The following is a 26,296-nucleotide window of genomic DNA, read 5'->3' on the forward strand; positions in this document are numbered from 1 at the left end:
TAAAATATGTGGTCTGCATATTTAAAAATGTCTGAAGGTTCTCCATTCATTTCATAATCTCCAATAACAGCACATTTATTGTGCAGATCAAGCCCAGCCCACTGAACCTTCACAAAAATTTGCCAGACTATTTATTCCATCCTGGAAAATGTTGAAAGGCATGTCTTCCTTTATGGCTACATGACCAGGCTTGAACTTCTCACACACCCCATCTAAAAGCGGCTGCCACTACAATTCAGGGCTACTCAGAAATTACTTTGTGGAGTAGCAATGCACACAGTTTAGTTTTTCCAACCTGGCACCTGATTAAATAACGACCGAGAAACCTCTGGCTGGAGACTTTTTCCTCTGGCAGCCTTTTTCTCCTTTGGATATCTGGCAACAGTTTTCACTAGGCGGGTTTCCAGCAGTGCTTTAACATAATAAAATACAGACGCAGAGCGTCCTTCAGCAGACAGCGTACCAGATTCAGATACGGATCTTAAAACTGAAACCCTACTCAGGGGAGGGAGGAATCGACGGAGAATCTGCTGGATTGGATAGAGAACATCCCCTTTTGAGCGTAGCCAGGATTTATGTTTGCGGGGAGGGGGCAGGGCACCCACCTGTCACCATCCTCTGGCAGATTCGGAAAACAGTTGTTTTGAATTACTTTCTTTTGACCCCAAGTGCTCAGAAAAATCTGTCAAATTCTTTCTACGGTTTCTACATTTAGTTAAGTATTTTTATTTACCCCCCGCTATGCTCATGAATCGCGCTTATTTAGATCGCTATCACCAGTGATCGAGAGGGGCTGTTTACCCACCACGCAATTAAAGCTTCCCAAGTATCCTGGGAACTATAATTTACCTCTCACCGAGCTACAATCTCCAGCACCTATAACAAACTACGGTCCCCACCCCCTTTTTTATGGAAGAGAGGGGGAGACAATTTTGGATTTACTGGCAACGCAGCCGTTTCTTCTAGTTGACCAATGACGTCACCTTCTCCGCTAGCCCTTAAGCCAATCAGGAATCCCGCCCTCGGCCAATGAGGCTAAACCGAGGCTGCCGTTTGCTATATAAACACAATTTCCCAGGGCCAAGAGGAACAGCTGAGAGGCGTGTGCAGGTAGGAGCTCGGGGGCGCCGAGAAAGGGTGAGTGTGCAAGGGGCCTTTTCTTCCGCGAGGGGCTTGATCATCAGCGACAACCCCGGTCCGCGGCTTCTTCTCCAGACTTTCCGCGCCTTCACTTTTGCCCCATTGCGCACCGCGTTGCAAGACGCGAGCGGCGGCGCCCGAAACGAGGTCTGATCCCTGGCTGGGCGGATCCGGGAGGTGGGCGGGTCGTTGTGGGGAATGCGCGTGGAAGGCATTCGGGAGCGGCAGCAGCGGGACCGAAATAGTTGCTCGCTTGGCAGGTTGGTGTCGCGAAGAAGCCGAGGCAGGCGCAGCAATGCCCGGTTTCGAGCGCGGTGCTTGGAGGACGCGGCGCCGATTCCCGCCCCCCCCTCCCCCGAGACTTCGCGGTACGAAGCGTAGGGAAATGCGCGCCTAGTAATGCTGGGGGAGAGGTTTCCGTCATGCTGGAGAAAATTATCGTTATTTATGTAATAAGGCGCACAGGCTTGTTGTATATAACGGCCTTCCAAGCTCGTTCTTCATTCCGGCGCATGGGCAGGGCCATAGGCGTAGCCTTAAATATAAATAAATAAATCAATAAAAATGCTTAACTGAGGTTCTGTCTTCCCCAACAAAAGCCCGCGTCCCACCCCACCCCCACCCCCCCAAAAAATCCTGGCTACGCCCATGGGCAAGGCCTTGGTGGAAAACTGGATTCACTACATTCCTATATGATCTGGATCGGTTGTATTGGGAGTTGGGGGGAAATGATGGAAGTCTGTCTCGCTCGCTCTCCAGAGGCGGTGGCTTGTCTACTTAGCGATGGTCTCGGAGGTACCTACCTGACTATTCCTCGCAATAGGAACCTTTAATGTGGGCACCTCCTGCGATTTATACTCAGGTGGGGAAATGTTATTGTAAAGAAGCCGGTATGTAAAGGTATGGGCAAATGAAATTTAACAAAAGGAAAGAGGGGAGGTGTAAAATAGCACCCTACATTTCACAAGGCAAAACGTTACATGAAGGTGCTGCAGCCTGCAGACCCAACCTGGTGTGACCCAACCCTACTTGCTTGTGGAAAGTTTGCTGCCTACGGCTGTGGCCCATGGCTGATTTTTCATCTGGGCCTCTAGAGCAGTTTTCCAGACTTTCCATGTTGGTGGCATGCATGCATGCATGCATCATTTCGCAACACAGTAATTAAGTTTTACAGTACTAGAAAACCGGAGGTTAAATCCTTTCCAGCCCTGGGAGGAGCGCCCTGAGCATTCTTGCAACACACCTATGCACTGCAGCCAACACACAAACATGTGGGAGCACCTCTTCCTTTTCTTTGTATATGTAGTGGAGAGGAATTCATCCTGTTTTGTTACTTCAAAGTGAACTGGTGTGTGGGAAATGGGAAGCAAAAAAAGCAATGAGCTGCGTTGCTGAGCTCAGTTCTGACCCAGTCTGCAGGCACTGTGAAAGCAAAACTGGAGGAAGGAAAATTTGGCCAAGAAGCTTTAACTGGTGACTGAGGTGTCAAGCAGGCAGAAATGTTTTGTTAGAAGCAGAAATACTGACAAGACCGAAGTCCAGATAGGAGGGTACACCAGTTTGAAGAAGAAAAGAGCTTTGTTACTCCACGCAGCTAGCGGTGCTGGATGATCTTTGTCAGTGTCCCTGTATCCTGATAAGGTTTGATAATCACATCAAGCCCATAAATAACGGAAATCATTTTTGCAGTTTTGTCTCTTGTATTGTCACTGCTACAGAACAAATTTTAGTTGTGTGTAAAAGAGAATGCAACAAGTCATCAAACCGGAAATGGTTTTGGGGATGTTTGGGAATAGAGTAGTCTTATTTTTATTATCTGTATTCAATCTTAGTTTCATTGTTTCCACACAGTTTTTCCCTGATGTCTTCTCTGTTGCAGTGTAGTATTTTGTCTGCAGAAGAAAAACATTGCTTTCAGATTCCATTCTTGCTGCTTGTAAAGAAACATTTTTATTTTTTACCTGGGCTAATCCTCTGTTTTGAATTTTTTGGATCCTATATCTTGGCTGTGCATCCAAGAACTAAGGAGCTTGTTTCCATTCTTGGGATTCCATTGGTAGATACGTTCTTCTCAAGCCAGAAGGCCACATAGTTAGGACAACTAGGCTTATGCAATAAGCTTTTACTAGTGGTGTTTAGGCAGGGTGTTTAACTGGTGGAGTTTAGGTGGGCCAATATAGTATTCAGCAATGGTTAAATAAGTTGATTACAATACATAAGATTATAATTTTGTACATAACAGCCACTTGTATGTCAAAATTGCCACCTTAAATATGTATTTGATCATGGCTTTCACTCAGCTTAGTCTTGGCTCTGGTCCACAAATTACACCCCCCCCCCATGAGTCACCTGCCTTTTCTAAAGGTTCCCTACACCTCCTGTTAAAGATACAATATGCATTTCTTGGGAGCAAGAATTCCATGTGATGTCCCTAAGGTTCTGAGCATTGCTGCATCATGTATAATGGAAGGTGTAGATCTGGATGTCCGTTGGAATGAAAATCACCAGGGACTGGGGTCCTGTTGTATTCTGGATGCCCCCCCCCCCCCGAAGGATCCTAGCAAGTTTTTGTTTTGAATAAATAGTATTGTATTAAGCTGCCTTGAAAGGATTTGTCTCCTTAAAGGCAATAGATAAGCGATTGTGGTTATGGTAACATAGGATGGTGCATATAGAAAATGGGTGACATGCCAGTCCTCATACTTTTTCTGCACCACACATTTGCATTGTTACCAGTTTTGCGCAAGATTGCTGTTTTGGCCTTGTCATTAGTGCTGCTACTTTTTCTTGCTCCATGACAGCTTGATTAAACTATGATTTACCAAAAGAAATTGAATTGTGGCTGCAAATAAAGTTATTGGCACCAAAGAGGGATTGGAGTGGTTGTGTATCACTGGGTAAAGGGGTCTCATTAAGGGGTGGCAATGAGAATTTGGTGTAGAAATTGGGAGGATTTGCCCACAATTTCAGAGATGCAAGCAAATTTCACTCTTGTGTAAGACCTCTGTTAAGCAAACAGAAATGGGTGTTGCACCCCACAAAAAAGCACATGCCTCCATTTTGCTCATGGTGAGGCATGTTAAAAGGATGGTAACATTTGCTTTTGTGGTATTGTGCAGGTTGGTTGGTTGCTGTAGTGGTAGTGGAAGTCCACACAAGGTTTTCCACTAACACAACTGGGCTTGCCTCTCTCTCTCCCCCCCCCCCCCCCCACAAAATGCTCTGAAATTGGTTCTGGTGGGGGTTTGGAGAATTCCAGAACAGCTCAAGGATGGGATGAGATAGGGGATTGTTCCATCTGGCAAGTTGAGAAGATTCTGCTGACAGAACAGTTGCCGTAGTGCTACACTGAATTGTTGCTTCAGAACATCCAGTACCAACCAAACTGTTTTTGCTTTATAGGCTAAGGTGGGGAAAATAATACAGTAATTGGAAGATGAAGAATCTTGTTACCACCGTTTTGATCACCACATTTGTTCTGATTTTGTTCAGCCACTTTGGTAAGTATGCAAGTGCGCTATTGAAAATATTGCGAACTTAGAGCAAGGCACTGAGCAGAGAGGAGGTGGGCTGCACAAAAAGGGGTTCAGGGGCTGGGAGAGAAATGTAGACTTGAACAGTTGTTGCTGGTATTTTCCCTAAAGAGTAATAGATATGGGGGCGGCGGTTTCTGGTGGGCTATGATACTAGTAAACAAAGGAGGACTGCTTAATTTTGACTCCTGGAGGCAAACCTACTGGGATGTGGTAGGTTCTTCCTTTGTAGGTAGGTAGTTCTTCAGAGATGCCAGCCACTGCTTAATCTATACTTGTGGTATTGCTGTTGAAACTGTTTGTGCTGACTCCAGCTGTATTGTAGTCAGAACTTCTAGAATTGAATCAGGAACTCTTCTTCATATGGCTCTTTTGCATACATACTAGATTATACTTGCTTCCTGCAATGAGAAAAGCCTTGCATTAATGCCACAATTTTTATTTATTTGGTTCAAATTTATAACTCCTTTTTTCCTTTCCATGGGAAACCCGTGGTGACACACAATAAAATTACACAAAGTAATTCAAAACAGCATTGGAATACAATGATACAGGCAGGGGTTTTAAGGCAGGGATGTTCCTCCAGAGGCAGTTGGACTCCACATCTCGTATATTTTGCCTATGCTGACAGGACCGATGGGTTTTGAAGTTCAATAATCTCTGCAGGATTGTAGCTTCCCCTGTTGGAAGGACAACAGTAGAGATCATTCAGAGTGCAACTTAAGAATGAATTCTGTTGTTACTGTTAAAGTAAATTACCGGGTAGTTGGTGGTGGTGGTGGTGGTGGTGAGTTTTGCATAGCAACCAGGTAAAGTGGCATGATTTTACTGAAGCAGTATGTGCTCTGATGAGGTGTGGCATCTGATATGTGAGGGAGTTTTCTTTTGGATGTTTTGTTGACTCTAAGGCTGCTCTCAACAAGGACTGTCAAAATACAAAACTTGCATCCCCTTCTGCTCTAGTTTCATACTATTTTGTTCAGTAAATGTTTACCAGAATTTTCTCTCTGGGCTCCATCTGCTTTATTCAAGTGTCTCTGCTAACATCCCAATCCCTCTGTTAAGGATTATTTTAAAAGGTCAATGTATGAGTGCTTATTAAGATTTCTTTGAAAGAATTCATACCTTTCGCTGGCTAACAACTTATGTGATGAAGCTGAAGGACTGCATTGTTTAGGTGAATAAAACAGTCTTCATCTGGAACCATGAAAATGCTTTACATGAGGGTCAAGCCAGCCTCCCTATGGAGAAAATTCCAGGGGGCTTTCCTTATTACTTGGTGTCACCACTCACCTTGTGTCAGAGGCAGATTTAGAATTGGAACAGTTTGTGTGGAAACGGTCCTTAATTTATCCCAGTCCCAAGGATTTTAAAGCTTTAAGGCAGAGTAGGGAACCTGTGGCCCTCCAGGCCCACCCAACATGACCCAAAGGTCAGGGGTGTTTGCTGTAATCTAGCGGCCTCTCTAGGGCCACAGGTTCCCCATCCCTGCCCCAAAGCCACCCTCATAATTATGCAAGTCAACAGAGTTGCATGGCTGCATCACACCTGCCTAATAACAGGCCTTTGTGGTACGTTTAAACACTTTTATCTTTTAATTATTTCTATATCAATATTGTAGTTCAAGCTTCTTACCAGGAATCTAGTTAAATGATGGAAGCCTGCAATAAGACCATCTTCTATTCTCCTCCCCTCTTTCATTTAGGAGCTGCCTTAAAATGTTATCAGTGTCTGGGTGGTATAGGTCCATGCAAAACTAACATCACATGCTCAGGTGATAGCGATTCTTGCATATTGCTAAACTTTGGTAAGTATGATGCCTTATCTGATTCATGTGTAACTTGTGATTAAGTACAATTTTAAAATATATATTTTCTTTACTTCAGAAACAAATGTAGGGGCATTATGGTCAGCACTTGTATTTTATGCATTTTCCTCCCAACTCACTGAAGTGAGGCCTTTTCTTCAAACTGTTTTAGGGATAGGTTGTTGGGGAGATTGCATTGGTTTAAATATGGCATTAGGCAAATTTAATTGTCCTGCTTCTGACTTTTCTCTCTCCATCCTCATTAACATTCTTCACTAATTGCTGGTTCTACACCTAGCATTGTACTTCTTTGGGTACATTTTATGATATGGAAGTTGGTGGAAGACGCTGGGCTGATTTAATTAGATGAAACACTAAGGGAAGGTGGTAGGGGTCCCTGAGCATGGATGTAACTTAATACTTGAAGGAAAATTAGTTTATCTTTCTTGCATTGTACCACAAAAAGCAGAGCTCTCTCCCTGAGACACGGTTCTTGATACGGTGATACCTTTTTTTTTGGAACATGAAAATGAATTTTAAAATATTTTTTCATAATAAATGCATATTAAAAACAAATGTTGAGTGACAAATCATACAAACCACATCTTTTGTACTTATAGAAGTAAAGCAGGCATTGGATTCAATGTGAAATTATTGTACACGTTTCCATTTCCCCTTAATTTTCTCCTTTCCCCCTGTGCAGAGAAGCAAATGGGTGTTGGATGGTTACTTTGACTTGATACTCTTCCCTTTGGGAATAGGAAGCCGGCGGCTTCTTCAAATAGCTCTTGTAAAGTAAAATATCCCAAATGTACAAATAAGGTTTGGGGGCAAATACATGGCTCATTTTTCTCTTTTTAGATGCTGTCTCTAAATTTTTATGACAGTGCAGTCATACCTCAGGTTATGCCCGCTTCAGGTTGCACGATTTTGGGTTGCGCACCGTGCTGAACCCAGAAGTAAGAGAACAGGTTACTACTGGGTTTTGGCGCTCACACATGCGCAGCAGCGCTAAATCGTGCTTTGCGTATGCACAGAAGCGCCGAATTGCATCACAGGTTGCAAATGCTGCGGGTTGCAAACGCACCTCCCGCACAGATCGCGTTCACAACCCGAGCGCCCACTGTATTTTTAAAGCTCCCTTGTGTGTTTTGAACAGATAGGCAATATTTTTTTAAAATAATAACTGTAAGGAAGGTATGGAAGACTTGAATAGACATTCTTAAACTCTCTCCCCCCCCCCCCATTTTCTTGCTCAACAGGAAAGTAAACTACTTTCCATAAAATCTTGTCTTTTTTTTTTCAAGATAATGGAAGAAATATCTCTGACTGCTGGAAATACTCCAACTGTGAAATTGACTTTATTGAGAAAGAATTTAAGACTGGAAACTTCAAATTTCATTGCTGCCAAAAAGATTTGTGTAATGGCAGCCCAATTACAGCAGGTAGTAAGTTGGTCTTTGGCTTAACTTCTGTGCTGATCGCAATCCAGATGCTCTGCTTCTGATCTGGAGTAGGAAATACTTTGAACAACAAAAATGTCATTTCATACCTATTGACAAATAGCCTTGTAAGAGAGAGCACCACACATTGAGAACAAAGACTGAACACATCAGGGAAAATGGAAAGAATAGCAAAACTTGTTCACTACATTGTAGTCACTGCATTGTGGGTTTTTCTTTGTGATGCTTCATTCTACTTGTAAACTTGTATCACTTTTGTGCACTTAAACTTTTCATAGCAGAGTTTTTGAACCTAATGAAACTGCCAACTTATTTTTCATCTTTTCCTATTTGTAAGAGTTTTATCTCAATAATAAAAGTATCTACTTGACATTTGAACTGCATACTCTTTCATCATGGGCCTCTGTTTCCACACCACAACTTGCAACCAGTTGCACCCGTAGAAAGCATATCTTTGCTGGCTACTGTCAAATTCACTTAAAGTTCCTATTCTTCCCAACATGGCTATAAGGAAGTATTTCTAGTGAGGCATATTTCACATGGTGGGCAAAAGTTCAGAAGGTGTTTGGACAGTCCTAATCTCCACTTCATAAGTTTCCTCATGCCAATGCTGCAGTAACCTTGTAGTCCAGTGACACTGAGCAGTGTCTTGTGACATCCCATCATGGGTCCGATTGTATTATTGTACTCTAGGATTAAATGGGGCAGCATTTCAGACAATGTTTTATCTAGATCTGCAGCTCACAGATAATATAATACATCTGTATAGACACTCACTGTCTAGTGCCAGTTTTTCTGTGTGTTCTGGTTAACTTGCCTGCCAACAATCCCTGGAATCTCAATTCTGCAGCACATGTTTAACTTATAAAAATATCCCATCATGCTTGTTGGATAATTCGCTATGCAAACAGCAGCTTGGTGATGTTTTGTTGCTTTTATACTTGTTTATGCACAACCTTTCACATGTTTAAAATATTTCTAAAACCACAATGGCACCTTCACTAAGTGGTGTGCCTTGATAAGGATTGCTAAATTAGTTGAAATGCTCTCCAACTATGAGTTCAGAGCAATGATGGGGATGTCACTGGCCATTTATTAGTGTCATTGGATAACATGAAGGTTAACTTGAACGTTGCCCAATAGTCTCCTGTTTCCATCCATGCCAAAGCTGCTATAGGAAACTGGTTCACCAGAGCTGTCATGTTTAAAAGTAGGGACCCAGCACAAATTTTGCACAAGTGGGTAGGTGGAAATGAAGGTCATTTTCAGGGTGACATAGATAACATGTTGCTGCCTGAGACGAAATAGGCTACCTTTAGGAAACTGCTGCAGTTTATTAACCTATTTGGATAGGCTTTAAATCAAAATGAAGGCAAAGAGATGTGCTGTAAAACATAATAGAAATGGAACTCCCATGTTGAAGGCTAAGGTGTTGTAAAAGCACGCAGTAATTAGGGCAGAAACATGACTCTGGACTTCAGTATACTTAAGGTACCTAATAATTTTCAATATAAAATACTATGGTTTAAATTGAAGCCCCCAATTATACATGCAAAGTTATTCAACTCCTCCATGGTAGGTGGATGTATTGCAGCTGGCAATTCCTTCCTCCTGAAAAAAACAAGATTGTGAAACCCATCGCAATGATGTAGCACAGGAGTTGCAGCCATCTGTCTGTGGAATGAGTAGCCCCTTGCTTTATAGAGAAGTATACTTGCTTGCACAAATAGTTTCAGATCCATGTCCCCCTTTAAAATATACCTAAAGCAACTCCTTATGGTTAATAGTACAATTATGCTCATGTATAAACAATCTATTATTAAATTTCTATTCCACCCGTCATCTGAAGATTACATGGAGATTTGCAATAGACTTGCAGTTGGAGTTCGCTTAGAGCATTGTTTTAGGCAACTGTTCTCAAAAAATACATCCATTATGCAGTTCAGTTATTCAGACATCAATGATTTAGTCATTCTCAACTATTTCCCCATGGAAAGTTTAACCAAGAGTGTCTGTTAATGGTTCACTAAGAATGGCTCACTTCCATTGGGCTGGTGGAATTCTACTGGAAATGTTCACATATTTTACTCTAGCTTTTCTAGAAAACACTCAGAATAATATAAATTCATTAATATTTGCTCAAGTCCTGAAAAAAAAATCAGAGCTATTATCAAATTTCACAAATGCATTCCCTGTGTTGCTGCTTATTTATCTGCTCATCTAGTGAAAGAAAATGGTATTACCTTCATGTTAAAAAAAGAGTTTTATTTATCTCCCCAAGCAAATGAACCGGCATTCATATAAAACAGGTAGAAAGCAGTCAATAAATGGTTGCATGTAACCTGATCCTGAAATTAGTTATAATTGCAAGAGAAAACATCATTAAACATTATAGGTAGGTCTAAAAAAATAATTTACCTGAACAACAAAACCCTGGGATAACATCCCTTTCCACCTTAAAATTCTGTGGGATGGGCTTGTTTATCTTTGCCAGTGAATTGCAAAGTAAAGGAGCTGACATTGAAAAAGCCCTATAGTGGGAATCTGCCTATCTTATCCTCCAGGGTAGAAAGCCTGAGCAGAACCTTATCAGCTGCTCTTGAAAAGGATTAAGTGTGGGATAACCCGCCTCATACAGTCAACATACTTAAGTCTGATTAATGCATGAAGGGAAAACTATATTGCCAGGCTTACCTCACCTTGGGAGAAACTAGGTAATCAAGCCTATTGTTTTCTCCCAGTAGCTGAGAAGCTCAATGTGTGAGGAGGTCTCAGCTGGTTGCTCCAAGGCCAGATCACATGGTTCCAACAAGCCACTCTTGAGTTCCTATACCAATAAGTTAGGAATATTCACTAATTTGGAACTAAGCCAAGATTTATTGCCTGTGCAACATTTTTTTTAATGCTGTATGGAAAAGCACATGAATCTGGCCTCTGAAGAGTTTGTAAGTAAACAATTTTTTATGTATTTATATTTTCTTGAAAATATTTCAATTAAATGAAATACTCTAAAGTGAAGAAATAAAAAGGAATAAGTAAACCATTTTTAACTTACCGAACTTGTGGTCTTTTTGTATGCTAAGGGAAGAGGGGAACTTCGGAAGGAACTGAGCAGAGCATATTTTAAAGGTCTAAGAGCCCATCTTTCCACATTTTACTTTGCTGCGTATTTTTTGACTTGAAATCTCTGCTGGGGTTCTCCTACCAAAGAGTACTTGCCCCAAACCTGGATCCAGGCATTCAGGAATTCTTGAGCTCCCAGTATTTGTTGGGGCAAGCCATGACTGGTTAAAGTGTATAATACTGCTTTAAATATAAGATGTTGGTGTAGCCTTTGTAGAGTCCTCCTTAACCCCTTTTTGTTTTAACATCCTGAATGTAATTTGATATCATTAGCAAACTTGGCCACCTCACTGCTTTACACTAAATATAGATCACGGGGTGGCCATAGACGCAGTTTTGAAAGGTAACAGTGACAAATGGCTGGAAGCAGGGGCGTCGCTATGGGGGGGCGATGGGGGCGGGACGCCCCCAGTTCAACCCCTGGGGAGGGTGAAGCGGGCGGCCAGCCCCACCCTCGCCGCGATCCGTGAGCCCAATGTGCGACCGGTGGCTAGCTTTATATCGCCAGGCGGCCGCTGCTCTCTCAGCCTCTCAGCCGGCTCAGCTAGCTTTCCCCTGGGAGGGGGGTTGACACTCTCGGAGCTGGCCCCACCCCCGCGATCAGCAACGCAGCCAGAGCCAGCCCGCGCCTACAGTATTCTTTTGTATTTTTCTTTTTCTTCCGAGGCTGCTGGGCTGGGGGGGTTGGCCCTGAGAGGAGGCGAGGGGCGGGCTAGCGCGGCGCCACGCTAGTGGCTGGCTGGCCCGTGATGCCTCCTCGCTGGCCCCGCCCCTCGTCCCGCGCGCCTGCAGCTTTCTTTTGTATTTTTTCTTTTTCCGAGGCTGCCCACGCTGCGAGGAAGAAAATGAAACCGACCAGGAAAAGTAACTGGGAAGTTGCTGGGGTGCATATGTCCTCACCCCCCCCCAACCTCTCTTTCTTTTTGCTCGGGGGTTTGGTTTTTTCTTTTGTAAAACTGCCGTCTGTTTTCTCAACAGAGAAACAGAGAATGGTGCGCCCTCGTGGAGAACCGGGTGGTTTGTGTGTGTGTGTGTGTGTGTTTTCGTGTGCATGGAGAGTATCCGATCGGTGTTTGCAAAGAGTGTTCAACTTTGGGGGGGGGGAGAGAAGAGGGACAAAAAAAGCATGAGAAATGCCTTCCAGGCAAAAGCGAGCGAGAGGTGAGGGAGTCAGGGAAGAGGATCTTTTGTTCGGTAACATTCTGTGCAGCATTGCGAGAGAGATCCAACTTCTTTCCTGCCTTTTCTCTCTGAATGGAGGTTCTTCTGTTGCCTCCCTCCCCTCCCCCACCCCGTCCGGCTTTCTTTAAAGGAAACACACACAAACCTTTTTTTAAAAAAAGATTTCGAAGGTTTCTCCTCCCAAAGCTGCTGTCTTTACTTTTACATGCTTCTGTTCCCTCTAGATCCCCAAATGGCAACTTTCCCACTTTTCTCTTTTGCAAACTCCTTCCCACAACTGCCTCTCAAATCCCCCCTCCACCCCACAAAGAAAAAAACCCCTGGCGATTTAAGAGGTTTCTCTTAAAAAAAAGAAAACAAAACCTGATTTCAGGTGCTTGTAAAACGACAACTTTTGGGGGGAGGGGGTGGATTTGTTTGGAGCAAAGCCGGGGTAACGCGTGCTGGGGGGTGGGGGGGGGAGAGATCCTTTCTTTCCTGAATTAGAGATCCTTTCTTTCCTGAATTAGAGGTCTCAAACCGGCTCTGCAGCAAGTCTCCTTCCACGATACTTTCTTTTTTCATCACGTTCAGCTTGCCTCCTCCTGCGGTTTGCCTTATTAATCTTATAGCTATCAATTAAACCAGGAGGAAAAGTGCTGCCTTAATCTCTCGCCCCCCTCCCAAAATTTAGGGTATGCATGAGTGACAGTTACTAGTTCCGGAAGATCAACTCCCCCCCCCCCAGTTGTGCAGCGTCTTTCTCTCTCCCCTCCCCACCCGTTTCAGCAGCCCCGGCAAAAGACACAAGCAACAACACGGATCATCAAGCAAAGGAGCCAGAAGGCTCAGGTTGTAGCAAACGCTGGCTGTGGAGCGGGGAGGGAGAGGGATTGACAAAACCTTCTGCAGGGCAATTCAGACAACCTATGGCTAAGTTTCAAGTTATAGTTTGCTTACAAAAGATTACAGTTTTTTGTTTTTTTTTAAAGTAGAAAGGAAAATAGCTGAATAGGCTATTCTGAAGGGAAATGTGCTGCATTGCCTTTTCTAACAGCCAGAAATCCACACAGTAAGGTGTGTTTCCGACTTGCTGAAATGGATGTGAGCATTTCAGGTTGCCAACGTACTAGCCCAATCCAGTTCAGTAAATGGTCAAAAGCAAACTATGGTTTGATTCTGCACATTACGTTTAGCTACATATGGAGATGCGGGGGGGGGGGGGGTGACAAATTTTTTTTTGCCCCCGGGTACCAATTTACCTAGCTACGCCCCTGGCTGGAAGCAAACAACCGTTTGGGGGAGGGGGTGGCTATGAACACAGCTCTGAAAGATGACAAATGGTGTTGGAGGCAATGCACAGTTTGCATTTGGTGGGGTTTTGGGGGCTTTGACCATTGATGAAATTCTGAAAGGTAGTGATGACCAAGTTGGACTTGAAGCTGTAGCTGCTTTCAGGATAGCTGGGAAGCTGTTCTACTCCTCGACACTCAGCCACACCTATAGCTTGAGGCAGCTGCTCCAGGAAATGAATGGGAGGCCCTGGTTTGATCAAGGCCTTTGTAAGAACGGCAACTTCAGCTCAAGCAAGAAACTGAATACCACCTTGTAAGGAGCACAGGACTGAGAGGAGATGCTGTTAGGTAAGGATTTCTCACCTTCAGACTATGGCTGATGCTCTAGGGAAGTTCATATGGTTTTCCCCCAAAGGAGCCACATGAGCTCCTATATGCTTTAGCTTACACTAAAGCTTGTGCTTCGTCCAAAATGATCTCTTTCCCACAGAGTCCACCTTAGCTTGGTGGTGGGATGCATGTGACCTACTCCACTCCAGTAGTTTCTCCCCATTCAGAACTGTCAGGTGAGTTCTGGCTGTTTCCTGGCTCTTGGGGAAACATCCACCAGCTATCATGGACCACCAAGATATCTTCCTAATAAATGGCATGGAGAGGCCTGCCTGCTGGGTTTGGCCAGCATTCCTGACAATATACACAAACTCTTTCAGAATCATCCCTCTCTGCAGGAACCTGACCTTAAAGTTGATATCTGAAGTTTTCATTGCATTTGTGTCGTAAATCTGCTGGAATAACTTCCCCGTGGTAGACTGAGGTGCATTGATTGATGGCAACACAGTTTACTTTCGTTAAGCTTCCTCAGTGCTATGTATTTATTCAGAATTAATAGAATCAATGGTAAATAATTCCTCAATGAAGAAAATATGGGTCCAGACTAGCTGTCTCATTTTCCATTATGTTGAATCTCTGCAGATGCCACAGTGGCATGCCATATGCAATGTATTGTATTGACTTTTCTGAGGCTCTTGTTATCAAAGCTAATTCACAACTAATTAAACCTGGCATGTGATGATTCATCCTGCATGTTTGTTTCCTTTTCTTGTGAAAACTAGGTGGTTATGAAGCATTTTCATGGCAGCTAGCATTTTAAAATCCCAAAGAGACAACTTCTGTCCCTGTCATTCTGGTCCCTGCTCCTGCTTTATGATGAAAACAATGGACAGGATGCAGACATATCCTAACCCAGGGGTCCCCAAACTAAGGCCCGGGGGCCGGATGGGGCCCATCATCTTCTCAATCCGGCCCGCAGACAGTCCGGGAATCAGCGTGTTTTTACATGAGTAGAATGTATCCTTTTATTTAAAATGCATCTCTGGGTTATTCGTGGGGCATAGGAATTTGTTCAGATTTTTTTTCAAAATACATTCCGGCCCCCCACAAGGTCTGAGGGACAGTGGACCGTCCCCTTGCTGAAAAAAGTTTGCTGGTCCCAATCCATATCAGGGTTCCCAGCAGCTATATTTAACCTTCTATAAATCTGAATTCCAGTCATAATTTCCCCACAATCCCATCTTCTTGTGCAGTCAGAATCATACACTGCTATGCCTCAAACACAAAAAGTGCCATTTCTTCTATTTTGTAAAAACACACACGTTACTTTGGTATTCATTAGTCTTAAGCTTCTTACGTGTAAACATATTTCTGCATGGACACTGGATAGCCCAAATAATATGTGTATTGTTTTTTAAGATTTGTTAATAACCTTTTACGAGGGGACAGGGGTGCCAACGAATAAAATATTGTGGGAGCCCAGGTAAGCCTCGTCCCACATAATCGATCACATGACACATTGCACACACACCATTTGAATGGGAATCCCCATCAACTGTAGGGGGCAGCCCCCTCAAATATTTTATTGTGGGCAGCAAAGCCCCCATGGCCCCTAGGAGTTGGCTCCTGTGCAGGGGGATTGCAACCAACAAGTGATCCATTTGAATGACCTTGTCCTCCTTTTCCAATTGCAGGATGCCTCCGCTGTAGCCATGTTGTTGCCAAGGTTTGCTGTACTTTGTTGCAGACCAGTTCCAAGACTGCATGCAATGTGGTCGACATGAGTGCATTGGCATTATTACAGCTCCAAAAATATAACTATGATGCAAGCTACTCTGCTAAGAGAAAATGCTCTCAATTGTCTAGACACAATAAGAAAGGCATTGTCTTTGGATTATAGAAGCTGCCCATTGTTCCGGTTTAAAGCTTCAAGACAAATCTTTGTTTCATAACATCACTGTAAGTTACTTACACTTTCAGGGCAGAATATTTATAAGGCATTCGACGCCTCACTGGGGTTTAACTGTTCTTAGAGCATGGGGCAGCTCCACACTGGTAACATGAAAGGAACAGAGGTGGCAGAATTACAGGATATGTACAAAAAGTTTGTTCTAGAATGCCCCAGCGGAGGTCTCCATTTACATGAATTCAAGCAGTTTTTTGGCATTACCAGCCAGAGTGAAGCATCTGAATATGCTGAGAATGCATTTAAATCCTTTGACACGAATGGGGTGAGTATAATTTTCAAAAACACTTGTAGATAACTTCTGTGCATATCCATCTAACTGAGGTTGGAGGCTTATTATCCTAGAAGCACCCAGCAAAAATTATGATTGTTCTGCCATTTCTGTTTGGATAATTTTAAAAGTATTGATGTTTTCAAGTGATTGCTTTTCTATTAATGTTTCAGGATAACATGATAGACTTCTTGGAATATGTAGCAATTTTAAACCTAGTACTCAGAGGGAAACTTGAGCACAAACTGAAGTGGTCATTTAAAGTGTACGACACCAACAGGAATGGCTTTCTTGATAAGGCTGAACTAAGGAAAATGGTGAAGGTAAGAATTCCTTCTAGAAGAAGAAAGGTCCCCAGTAATGACTTGGCGGGATTACGCCAAACCATGAGATTGGTTGAACCTGTTTACCATAATAAATAATAACAAATTTTTATTTGTTCCCCGGCCGGAGCCTGGCTCAGGGTGGCTAACATCATAAAACTAACACAGTATACAAAGAACATAAAAACAGGCAATCAATTAATTAAAATACATCTTAAAATTAGTTCAGAGCAAATTAAAATCTGGACAGATGGCAGTCTATGGGTACAATTGAGAGTGGTTAATATTCTCCAGGGCCAACTGTTACCACTGGTCTTATAAAGGACCTGTGAGTGGGCTAGGAGGCCTCTTTAATGCTTGTTCTTATACAGAAAGAAAAGAATCAGACAACCCCGACCAAAGGCCTGGCGGAACAGCTCCATCTTGAATTATTATTTATTCCACTGCATCTATATCCCACCTATTCTCTAAGGAGCTCAAGTTGGTGCTCATGATTCTCCCCGTCTTCACACACTCCCCACAACAACCCTGCGAAGTAGGTTAGGCTGAGAGGTGGCGACTGGAGGAAGGCCATCCAGTGAGCTTCATGGCTGAGTGGAGATTTGAACTCTGGTCTCCCAGGTCCAACAACCTAACCACTACACTGGCTTTTACCTGGATCTGTTTACAGGCAACTAAAAGAAATGTAAGCTGAATATATGTAGGCTATAGATCCCTAGTGTCAAATGAAGGACGGGGGGTGGGAGGTGGGGAAACATGACATGATTTAAGTCAAAATTTGAATGCCACACAATGATCATAGTGAAAGGAGGAAAATGAGAGATTGTTTTCATTGGTATTATTAATATGCACACACAGAGCTGCCCTTTCTTTCTAATCTGACTGGAACATGGAAAGAAAGAAACAGATCACTGCTCTGGGACAAAGTCTCTCTCTCTCTCTCTCTCTCTCTATATATATATATATATTCACATACATACATACAATTTCTGGATTGAGGGTGGGGACTAAGAAACTCCCAACTCTCTTAGCAACTTTCTGTAATTATGTAGAGAGGCTGCCATACCAATTGTAGAGAAGAGAATCAGTGCCTGGAGTTAAGGTTGCATTGTCAAGGGCTTTGTGGGTGTATTTCTCAGTTCTTCTGATGCTGCTGCTAGTGTCTATTTTGCTGGTGCTGCCTTGTTCCCTTGTTATGCACACCTTACTCGCTGTCTGAAACAAACTGCTCCCTTATTTTGCACCCTCCTCTGTTGTGGTGTACATGGTTTGTCCCTCCATCTGCTCCGAATGTCATGGACTTATCTGCGGGAGTTTGACAAAATTATGCCTCCATTCAGGGCACTGAACTACAGGAATAAGCTTTATACTGGTTGCTGCATGCAGGAGTCTCCCAACATCCCCTGGGAAAATAAATAGCTAGATACATCAGCTCCAAAAGTGCTGATAGCCTATACAAAACATATGGGGAAAACAACCTCTAAAAACAATGTCAGGAAGAATAAAAGAATCTATGCCCATGTTGGTCCACAGATAGTGTCTCAACCCAGAGAACTTGCACCAGATCTTAGCCAGTGTGTGTCTCATATAGTGCACATATAGTGGGAGCATTGATTCGTGCAAGAAAATTTATCATACATTGCTTAATACCTAAACAGTCTCTAAGTGGTTTACAAAAGGATTTGCACTGACTGCCAGTTTGTTACCAGGCCAAGTCAAGGTTTTACTGCTGGTATATAAAACTGCTAACGGCTTGGGACTAGTTTACTTGTGACATTATCTTGCCTCATACATACCTATTCAGGGACCCAGGTGGCGCTGTGGGTTAAACCACAGAGTCTAGGGCGGGGGTCTGCAACCTGCGGCTCTTTTACACCTTTGCCGCGGCTCCGGGGCGGATACGCCTGTCCACTTCTCCAGCTGGCCAGCGGCCGCCCTCCAGCTGGCCGGTGGCCCGCCCTCCGGAGGCTGAGGGTGCTGCTGCTGTGCTGCTCTGCTCATGCGTTGTGCCTCGTTTCTGCCAGCGCAGGCGCAGCAGCAGACAGCAGCAGTTTCCCTCCAGAGGTGTGGCTGCTGGTGCTGGTGTGGAGCTGCTGCTGGCTGCTGCATCGAGGCGACGACGAGGTAGGCAGCTGTGGGCTGCGCCAGGGGCGGTGGGTGGTGGGCGAGGGCGAGGGGGGAAGCCCTCCTTTTCGTTGTTGTGTATACTGTGTATATACGGACAATGACAATAAATAAATCTTAATCTTAATCTTAAAAATGGTCGAGGAAGCTGCGCCTGTTTCCCTGCCGCTGCCTCCTTCACTCCTGGTTCCGCTCGCAGCCTCAGACCGCGCTCTCGCGGGCGCGCGTCTCTCTCCGCCCCGGAGCAAGGCCGGGACTCGCCCTTGCCCGGGACCCGCGTCTCAGGAGCCAATGGGTGCATGTGTCGCGAGGGGGCTTGGAGGCTCCTAGGAGCCCGAGCACGCACAGCAGGGACGTGGCTGCTTCAAAAGGCTGCATGGAGGAAAATGCAGTTGTGCGTTCTTCCGCAGCAGCGTCAAGCGGAGCCGCCGCCGGACCTCACCAGGCAAGGTTAGTCACGTCGCCCCCGCCTTCCAGGGCGCAAAGCTGGGCTGGCTGGGCAGAAACCACCGTCGAGCTCTCTGCCTGCCGTGGGCGGGGGGCTTTGCAACCCCCCAACGAGTCCCTTGGGGGAAGGGACTGGGACTGGGGAGGGGGAGTCCTCTGCCGCTGCTTCCTCAGGTGTGTTGCTTAGGCTGCCGGGCGGAGCGCGGGAGCACAAGTTGGCCGCCTGCGCTGCGCCCTCCGGCTGTGGCCTCTCCAAACGCGCGGCGCAAAGAGTGGCGCCTTGGCTTTGCCCCGGTTTGGTTGGGCAGCCTGTGGCTGGAGGAGATCCGGGGGATTCCTCCTCGGTGGCTGAAAGAGGGGCTTGTTCTCCCGCGCTTTCTTTTCTCCCAGTTCTAGGTCACTCGACCCACAATAGCACTTCTTTAGTCTCCTTGCCGCACGCGCTCTGGCAACTTTTCAGGCTCCGGCTTGTGTAAAAACTGGGAAAGCTTTCTCTCGCTTCCTTCCCCCCTCCCCCTCTCATTTCCTTCCCCCCTCCCCCTCCGATGCTGCTCTCCAACCACCTACCTGCTTGTCACAAGTTTTGACCCCCCCCCCCCACTCCTTGGAAGGGTTTCATTATTGGAGCTGAGCTTGTCCCCTGCTGAGGTAAATGACTTATTGCTCTGCTTCGACCGGGGTGGGTGGGTGGTTGGGTGGGCTGGTAAAGAAAACCAAACCTGAGTAACTTATGCAGAGGCAGAATTTACTAGGTGGGGGAGAAGCCCCTGTCGTGACTTCCAGGTGTTTGGAAGCACGGACAGCCCACCAAAAAGAAAACTTATGAAAATGCTTCCTTCGCGAGGGCAAGGAGTAATAGGGGTGGAGATGGGCCGAAAGTCCAAAGGAAATGATTTCTTGAAGGGGGAGGATGTACTACGGGAGGCAGAATAAAGGGCTGGTTCTCACAGAGACATGGGTAGGAGAATGACGCCCCAAAAGGTTGCAGTTTTTTCTCTGTCCTGAGTGTGTGTTAGGGGAGCCTTGACAAAGCACTTGTTGGCGTGGAAGAGAGGAGTCCTAACTTGGATCTGTGTTCATGTGCAAAATCTATCGCCATTGTCATTAAGGGGGCAGGGAACTCCCCTAAAAAGGTTTGAACACTATGAACTACTACAGCCACCTGTATGCAAGTCAGCACAAACATCACAGGCTTCTCTGGTGCAATTCTGTGCTTTATTTAGCAAGAGAGGAGGTTGGAAGAGGTGAGCATAGCCTCTGGTCTGGAATATTAAGGGTAAAAGACACTAAGATTATTGTAAAAGCCAGCAGTCTTCAATTAGACATGGGACAAACATTTAACACAAGTGTGCAGTTGAGGACTCATTTTTTAAAAAAACAACAACAAATCAAATATTTGTATGCTGTTGCAACCCACCTTGGATCAGGCTGTGACCTGGTAGTGGTCCCCAGGTTGGATAAAAATGAATGATTAAAAAAAAAATCAAAAAAATTGGATTTTTTTTATTTAAATCAGATTTTTTTTATTTAAATCGGATTTTTAAAATTTAAATCGGATTTTTAAAAATAAAATGCAGTGTTATATTTGTTTTAAATGTTGCAGTGGTTTTGCGGCTCCCAGTTTCTTTTTTTTCTCTTCAGAAACGGGTCCAAGTGGCTCTTTTTGTCTTAAAGGTTGCAGACCCCTGGTCTAGGGCCTGCTGATCAGAAGGTCGGCGGTTCGAATCCCTGCCACGGGGTGAGCTCCCGTTGTTCAGTCCCAGCTCCTGCCCACCTAGCAGTTCGAAAGCACATCAAAGTGCAAGTAGATAAATAGGGACCGCTGCAGCGGGAAGGTAAACGGCGTTTCCGTGCGCTGCTCTGGTTCGCCAGAAGCGGCTTTGTCATGCTGGCCACATGACCCGGAAGCTGTCTGCGGACAAACGCCGGCTCCCTTGGCCTATAGAGCGAGATGAGCGCCGCAACCCCAGAGTCGGACACGACTGGACCTGATGGTCAGGGGTCCCTTTACCTTTACATACCTATTCAACCACTTTGATCTGCGGAACTTGAAGTTTTACAAACGCCATATGATGTTTGTTCTGCATTTGAGAGGAACAACTTTTTTTTAGTGCAGCAGAATCTAATCCCCTGCCTACTGACATTAGGTGAATGCTCTCACTACTGTGTATTGATTTACATGCCTGCTGAAATCCTGTTTATTTTAGCAAGCCTACCCAGGCATAGGTTTTAGTTAGCTATGTTTGTTACTTTCTACCCCTGCCTTCGTCCCCTTGTGTGTTGACAACCAATTTGTAAGTGACTTTGAACAAGGAATTGCCATCCCATCCTTTGTAAAGTGTCATGTATGGATGGTGCCATATAAATATGTGTTTGTTTGTTTTTTAAATTATTAAATTAATCCCCCCCCCCCCCAGAGTGTCTATAATGTCAAACAAGGATGGGCAAGAAATATGGATACTCAGATGTCAACCCCGGAGGAAGTGTGTAACAGAATATTTCAACTTATGGATGAAAATAACGATGGTAAATGTACTTGTTAGAATTATCTATGGGCTTCCAAAAGGTGGCAGTGACTTATAAGTGATAGTGGGTCCAATGGCTCTGCATTTGCTGTAGAGGGGGAAGTGAGGGGCAGATTGGGTTTGTCAGCCTGGGAAAGTAGCTCTTCTAGGAGAAGGATTCTCTGATCCCAAACTTCCACTGCTTTGTGGGGTATCTTTGAGAGAAAAATGGTTAGGGAGTAAACCCTACCTATTTCCAGAGTAGAGTCCCTAACACAGGTGGTGCCTTGTACACCTCCTTCCAGCAACTCCTGCAGCCAAACTGTTGCCAAATGTATTGCTCTGCTGTCAGGGGCGTCGCTGGGGAGGGGCGGTAGGGGCGGTACGCCCCCAGTGACAGGGTGAGCAGCGGCGGGTGGGGATGACAAGCGGCGGCCCCTCCCGCCACTCCCACGTGCCATCGCTCCCTCCGTCACCCCGGGAGCAGCAGCGCTGCACGGACGGGGTGCTCCCGTCCGTGCAGCGCTGCTCCTCCCCGGGTGACCGGTGGTGCGTGGGGAGTGGTGGGAGGGGCCGCCGCATGTTGCCCCCACGCACCGCCACTTGCTCCGTCACCAAATCGGGAGTCTTTGCAGCCCGCAAAGACTCCCGAATCCGCCGCCCAGCACCCCTTCTTGCAGCGGCTGCTCACGCAGGCACGAGCAGCCGCGGCAAGAAGGGGTGCTGCTGCCGGGCGGAGGCTTCTTCGGGAGTCTTTGCGGGCTGCAAAGACTCCTGAATCCGCCGCCCGGCACCCCTTCTTGCAGCGGCTGCTCACGCAGGCACGAGCAGCCACGGCAAGAAGGGGTGCTGCCGCCGGGCGGAGGCTTCTTCGGGAGTCTTTGCGGGCTGCAAAGACTCCTGAATCCGCTGCCCGGCACCCCTGGGGGCATCGCGTCGCGTGCGTCATGACGCACGCACGCTCCGCGATGCCCCGCCCCCAGGGGTGCCTCTTGGCTTCCCGCCCCTGGCAGCCAAGGGGCTAAGAACGCCCCTGTCTGCTGTCTTTTGGACCACATCAGTGAGTCTTGTAGTCTGGGCAGCCCAGGACCTCCACACACACTGCCCAGGTTTGTGTCCTGGGGAGGTCACTTTGGTACTGCTAACGCAGTGGTTTGACTTCACCCCTGAAGACGCACTCCCTTGTCTTCTGAGATAGACAGATGCCAACAATTCCTCTTTGAAAAAAATATGTTGAGATATACTACCTGGGAACAATGCTGACCATTCGGAAAAAACGAACTGGCAAGTTTTAGCTTTCAGGCTCACTGCCAAAAAAGGAAAGTGCCAGGCTGTCCCCCCCCCCCCCCGCATCTGTGTCTCTTAGCTGTGCACTTTAAGTGAATGGATGGCTTATGTATTAGGTGCTACTCCCATATCTGCTCCAAAAGTGAAGGGATCTGTTCTGGATCCACCTAAGAGTGCTGGGCTCAACCCTAGGCTAATCATCCAAATACTCTGGCCTCTGTCCCCAGGCCCTGTCAGGTACCACACTTTAATTTCAAGAGCCTGCAAGCTCTAATATTGTTGCCTAACACAGTACCGTCAATGCGGTCATATTTTCAGTATAACACAGAAATACTAGTTTTAAATACTGCTCTTCACACATCACGTTTCAAGAACAGAAGATAAATATTTGAAGCCATTTGACTCGAACGTTATTCATATCAACAGACTGTTGCACGCTATGTGGCTCGCCAATTTGTGGGTGAAGACCTGCATTTTGAGAATTAATCATACAAGGCTTAAACCATCCTAGCCAGGAGTGAGAGGAACTCCTCTGTTCAGAAGCTCCCACATACCCACTGCCTCTCTGCAGCTTCCAGTTTTAGTACAGCAGCTTGGTAGGTTTTATACTAAAGCTTTGCTGCTGAGAGAGAAGTGCCCCAGGCTCTGCCTATTGCTGGATTCTCTCCCCCCCCCCCCAGAGGAAACACATAACAGTTTGCAAACTATTTGTACAGCCCTCTCATTTTGCCTTCCAGTTTTTGGTTACACTGGTGTGTGACGGAGTCTTAATTAGCTGTTATGGACGCTCGGTTGCTGCCAGTCATGCAAGATTGGCAAATGCCACTGACATTATAGATGTTTGTTCAGAGGCAAGTCCCACCTTATTCAATGGAACTTGCTCCCTTGAAAGTTTGTTTAGGATTGCAGCCTAAGTTAATTATCTTGGGGAATTTGGGAAGAATGGCCAATCATATAGAAAAGAGGGCTAAGCTTTTCTGATAATGCCTGAGCTGTGAGCTATGATATATACACAATAGAGCTTATCGAAATAAGACATCTCAGGACAGCTGCTCAGTTGCATAACTGTTTGGCTGGCAGAACAATACAGTTCTTAGTGACTCCCTTAAAAGACGCCCTCGGAGGAACCTAAGATTCACCAAAACTATACAGAAAATAATGTTTTGACTTTATTGTTAAGAGGTTTCCTGACTGAAAACTGAGGTCAGTGGCTTGGTATCAGGAAACTGCAAGTACAACATGCCCCTATGGCTCCTCTTGTCCTTCCATGTATGACCAACAGTGGCTTGGAGGAAGAAGAGCTGCAAAGCAACACTATGCAGTTGTTTTCCCTTTCTGTTTCTCAGACTCCAATTCCCCTATGTAAATGGAAATAATACTGGCCTATCTTATAATAAGATGAAGCTGAGCAAATGAAGTACTTTGCATGTAAGATAATATTCATTTATGGGTAACGATAACAGATAATCTACTTTGGTCCTTCCGTGGCAGAACAAGACTCCACTCTACAGAACACTTGCTCTGAAGCAAGGATGTCAAACTCAAAGAGCTCAGAGGAACAAATTTCATGCTTAGTAGAGGACCAGAAGTGTCACAGGCATATTTTCACCAACAAATGTTGGAAGATGCCAAGTCACCAATTTCAATCCCAAATGTACAACTAAAGGGGTGGGGGGCTTAAGCTCTCTTTAAACATTTATAGCAATAAAAGGGCAATAAATGAAATATTGCTGTGCCCTGGGGGCTCCTAAAGCAATTTTTTTGAGTAATCATAAATACTCACCCATCTGGGATTGCACAGCAATTATCTTTTTAGAGTATACACTACAGTCACTACACTATTCAGTAAGATCAAATGTCAAGCCATCCCCTTCCATGATACGAAATGCGTTGGCTTCCCAGTCCCAAAGATTACCTTTGTTGTGTACACTGGAAATTTTCCTAAAAGTCCTGATGTGTCTCCTAGCTTGTGTTTGATACCCCCGATCCACTGGTTTAAGTTATGGCCGAACCTCTTTTAATCCATTTTTTGAAATTATTCTTCCAGGAAAAATTTCACTGAAAGAGTTTGTTGATGGAGTGCAAAGAGATGAGTGGGTAAGGAAAATGCTAAACATAGATCCCACAGAATGGATCCTTGAACACCAAAGAAAAAAGAATGCCGATGAAAAGGACCAAACACTGGAGGAAAAAGACATGTTGTCAGACCTTCCCTAGCATTGGTTATTGTATGTGAAATATTTTCAGCATGATGGCAATTTGATCCCATGAAATGAAAAGTATAAAATGGGCAAATGCAGTTTAGCTATTATATAATCTAAAAGCAGTAGTTATGAGGTTGAGTACTATCTCTTGATCATTTTCCAGAATAACATCTTTCTGAGAACCAAGCAGAAAAAATAGGTTCCAAGGGTATGTGATATCCTAACATATCAGAGATACCTGAACATATTTCCAGAATATTTCTGTCTGAGAACAATTCCAAAATATATGTATCTACCGGTAATCTGCTTTATTTAATCCACATCACCAACATTTATCTGATCCTAATTTATATATTCAATTTATAAGGTATTAAATGCCATTCACAGAGGGTTTTTAAATAGTTCTCCTTTAGGAAGAAATTAGAATGGAAGTTGTCCCAAATCCAGTTCCATTGTTTCCTGGTTATTCTTTGACCCAAAACTTGTACCCATTTTCTCATATATGCATCCTAGTTCTGATCAAAGCATAACCAAAGGTCATAGAATCTTGCAATTATGCCTTCATTCAAATAAGATAGAAAAAGAAGACTTTTTGAGCACTTGTCACAGTGGGAGATGAAACTCATTTGCAAGGAGTATGTACAAGGAAACCAAAAGACAGCCGACTGAATCTTGCTAGAGAACTAGTTTAATATTTCAGAGTGCTGGCATGGTTTGGGGACTAGTACTGCATACATATGAGCTTGCATTTGCACTCTCATAAAGTCTCTTCAACTCAATCATTTTTTCAATAAATACAAATTCATAAAAAAATCAAATGCTTGTGCCTCTAAAGGAGCGTCAACTTATAAAGCTGTGCTGAACTTCATTTTGCTTCAAAAAAGTCAGAATGAAACAATATATACTCATATAACTAGCTAAAAACATCATTGTGTGTGCGTGCATCAAGGCAAGCAACTACTGTGCCTGAACAGCATTTCCAGCCACCAAAAAAGAAAGATGCATCAGAACAAACTATGACTCAAGGCTGAGCCAGGCTATTTTAAGCAATGAGCTGTCAAGCAACTACTGCTATATCCTCCACCCCCACCCAAGCTTAGGCTTAATTTGTATGGATGTTCAGCAGTACTTAGCTCTGGAATCTATTTTAACTAATAAGAGGAGCCACATAAAGTGCTATGATAAAAAAGTACCGGTACAAGTTGAATTCTTTTGAATGCTTTTCCGGGAAGTGAAATACTGGCTCAAGAAGCAGTTCACTTAAAATATAATGCACTTCTGCAAGTGCTTGAGGACAGCAGCTATCTCAAGAGAAATT

General features: G+C 44.7%; 2 protein-coding genes across 2 annotated transcripts; both read left to right on the forward strand.

The window, feature by feature from the left end:
- Positions 1-1,040: 1,040 nt before the first annotated feature.
- LOC117047210 (CD59 glycoprotein-like) lies at positions 1,041-8,326 on the forward strand. The gene is made up of 4 exons (XM_033150105.1): positions 1,041-1,110; positions 4,543-4,640; positions 6,379-6,480; positions 7,788-8,326. Exons 2-4 carry the CDS (start codon positions 4,577-4,579, stop codon positions 7,985-7,987), a joined length of 366 nt encoding a protein of 121 aa, XP_033005996.1. The 5' UTR covers positions 1,041-1,110; positions 4,543-4,576; the 3' UTR covers positions 7,988-8,326.
- A 7,300-nt stretch (positions 8,327-15,626) lies between these two features.
- On the forward strand, positions 15,627-25,098 carry LOC117047218 (guanylyl cyclase-activating protein 2-like). Its single transcript, XM_033150118.1, has 4 exons — positions 15,627-16,083; positions 16,263-16,412; positions 21,401-21,509; positions 24,822-25,098. Exons 1-4 carry the CDS (start codon positions 15,889-15,891, stop codon positions 24,989-24,991), a joined length of 624 nt encoding a protein of 207 aa, XP_033006009.1. The 5' UTR covers positions 15,627-15,888; the 3' UTR covers positions 24,992-25,098.
- The last annotated feature ends 1,198 nt before the right edge of the window (positions 25,099-26,296 follow it).

This window comes from Lacerta agilis, chromosome 1 (assembly GCF_009819535.1).
Source record: "Lacerta agilis isolate rLacAgi1 chromosome 1, rLacAgi1.pri, whole genome shotgun sequence".
NCBI classification, from domain to species: Eukaryota; Metazoa; Chordata; class Lepidosauria; order Squamata; family Lacertidae; genus Lacerta; species Lacerta agilis.